At 55.8% G+C, this 2500-nt stretch overlaps 1 protein-coding gene across 2 annotated transcripts in view; it reads right to left on the reverse strand.

The window, feature by feature from the left end:
* LOC122253354 (FGFR1 oncogene partner 2 homolog) overlaps nucleotides 1-2500 on the reverse strand; it is a 54367-nt gene that overhangs the window by 44459 nt on the left and 7408 nt on the right. For both annotated transcript variants that reach the window (XM_043016386.2, XM_043016385.2), the window contains one exon: nucleotides 136-272. In XM_043016386.2, the coding sequence (XP_042872320.1) occupies nucleotides 136-272 (137 nt within the window). The remainder of the gene's footprint in view (nucleotides 1-135; nucleotides 273-2500) is intronic.

Raw genomic sequence — 2500 nt, forward strand, 5'->3', positions numbered from 1 at the left:
TCCACCACCACCTCCACCTCCACCACCCCCTCCACCTCCACCCCCACCACCACCTCCTCCTACTCACCTCCTCCACCCCCACCCCCACCACCACCACCCCCACCACCACCACCACCACCTCCTCCTCCTACTCACCTCCTTCATGCTCTCCACCTGCTTGAACATCCCCTGGGCCTGGGACAGCAGGGAATCGGCCGACGAATCATGGTCTCGAAGGCGGGTGGCGAGCTTCCGGGCATCAGTGAGCACCTGCTGTAACACCGACATCTTGTCTGGAAAAGCGCCGAGCCAGAGCGTTAGTTTGGCTGTGTGGGGGTTTGGGGGGGTATGGGGGGTGTGGTTTGGGGGTTTGGGTGGGTGGGGTTGTGGGGTGGGTTTGGGGTTTGGGTTTGGGTTTGGGTTTGGGGGTGGGTGTGGGTTTGGGTGGGTTTGGGTGTGGGGGTGGGTTTGGGTTGTGGGTGTGGGTGTGGGTGTGGGTTTGGGTTTGGGTTTGGGTTTGGGTTTGGGTTTGGGTTGTGGGTTTGGGTTTGGGTTGTGGGGGTGGGTTTGGGTGTGGGTTTGGGTTTGGGTTTGGGTTTGGGTGTGGGTTTGGGTTTGGGTTTGGGTTTGGGTTGTGGGGGTGGGTTTGGGTGTGGGTTTGGGTTTGGGTTTGGGTTGTGGGGGTGGGTTTGGGTGTGGGTTTGGGTTGTGGGGGTGGGTTTGGGTGTGGGTTTGGGTGTGGGTTTGGGTTTGGGTTGTGGGTTTGGGTTTGGGTTTGGGTTTGGGTTGTGGGGGTGGGTTTGGGTGTGGGTTTGGGTTTGGGTTTGGGTTTGGGTGTGGGTGTGGGTTTGGGTGTGGGTTTGGGTGTGGGTTTGGGTTTGGGTTTGGGTGTGGGTTTGGGTTTGGGTGTGGGTGTGGGTTTGGGTTTGGGTTTGGGTGTGGGTGTGGGTTTGGGTGTGGGTTTGGGTTTGGGTGTGGGTTTGGGTGTGGTTGTGGGTTTGGGTTTGGGTGTGGGTTTGGGTTTGGGTTTGGGTTTGGGTTTGGGTTTGGGTTTGGGTTTGGGTTTGGGTTTGGGTTTGGGTTTGGGTTGGGTGTGGGTTTGGGTTTGGGTTTGGGTGTGGGTTTGGGTTTGGGTGTGGGTTTGGGTTTGGGTTTGGGTGTGGGTTTGGGTTTGGGTTTGGGTGTGGGTTTGGGTTTGGGTTTGGGTGTGGGTTTGGGTTTGGGTTGTGGGGGTGGGTTTGGGTGTGGGTTTGGGTTTGGGTTGTGGGTTTGGGTTTGGGTTTGGGTTGTGGGTTTGGGTTTGGGTTGTGGGTTTGGGTTTGGGTTTGGGTTGTGGGTATGGGGGTGGGTTTGGGTTGTGGGTGTGGGTTTGGGTGTGTGGGTGTGGGGGTGAGTTTGGGTTGTGGGTTTGGGTGTGGGTTTGGGTTTGGGTTTGGGTTGTGGGTGGGTTTGGGTGGGGTGTGTGTGTAAGGGGGGGTGAAGAGGAAGGGGGAGGGGTGATGTGGATGAAAGGGGGGGGGGGAATGTGGGGTGTGTGTATGTAGGGGGGAGGGATGGAGGCTGTGTGGATGAGGTGGTACGCAGGGGTGTTATGTGGGTTTGGGGGTGGGTTTGGGTGTGGGTTTAGGGGTGGGTTTGGGCAGGTTTGGGTGTAGGTTTGGGTGTAGGTTTGGGTGGGGTGTGTGTATATGGGGGGTGGTGAAGAGGAAGAGGGGGTGGGGTGATGTGGATGAGGTGGTGTGCAGGGGGTGTTTTGTGGATGAGGGGATGGATGAGGGTGGGGGTAGATGAGGTGGTGTTTGGAGAGGAGGGGGTGGAGGGGTGATGTGGATGAGGGTAGGGGTACAGAGGGAGGGATTGAGGAGTGTGATGTGGATCAGGGGGTAAATGAGATGGTGTGGGGAAAGGGTGAGTGAGTTGGTGGATGAGGTGGTGTGTGGAGGAGAGGGAGGAAGGTGTTGGGTGAGGGGGTGGATGTGGTGGTGGATGAGGGTATGTGTGGAGGGGAGGGGAGGGAGACGGGGGGAGGAGAGAGGGAGGAAGGTGTTGGGTGAAGGGGTATGTGTGGTGAGGGATGAGGGTGTGTGTGGAGGAGAGGGAGAAGGGGAGAAGGTTTTGGGTGAGGTGGTGGATGAGTGGATGAGGTGGTGTGTATAAGAGAAGGAGAGGAGGGAAAGGTGGTGGAGGAGGATGTGTGGATGGGGTGATGGATAGCAGGGAGGAGCAGGTTTTGTGTGGAGGGGAAGTCGAAGGGAGTGGATACGTGGTGGATGGAGGGGAGGGGGTGACGTGGATGAAGTGGTGGATGAAGGATGAATCAGTGGCGGATGAGCGAGCAATGGAGTGGTGATTGTGATGACGATAAAAATGGTGGTGATGCACGAGATATAGCCATAATCATTATCATATTATTATATCTATCACAGTAGCATAACTATTACTTCTAATGATAATGACAATTTAAAATAATAATAATAATAATAATAATAATAATAATAGCAGTAATTATAATAATAGCAGT

This window comes from Penaeus japonicus, unplaced genomic scaffold (genome assembly GCF_977035675.1).
Source record: "Penaeus japonicus unplaced genomic scaffold, GWHDUDI00000001_assembly GWHDUDI00000008, whole genome shotgun sequence".
NCBI lineage: Eukaryota > Metazoa > Arthropoda > Malacostraca > Decapoda > Penaeidae > Penaeus > Penaeus japonicus.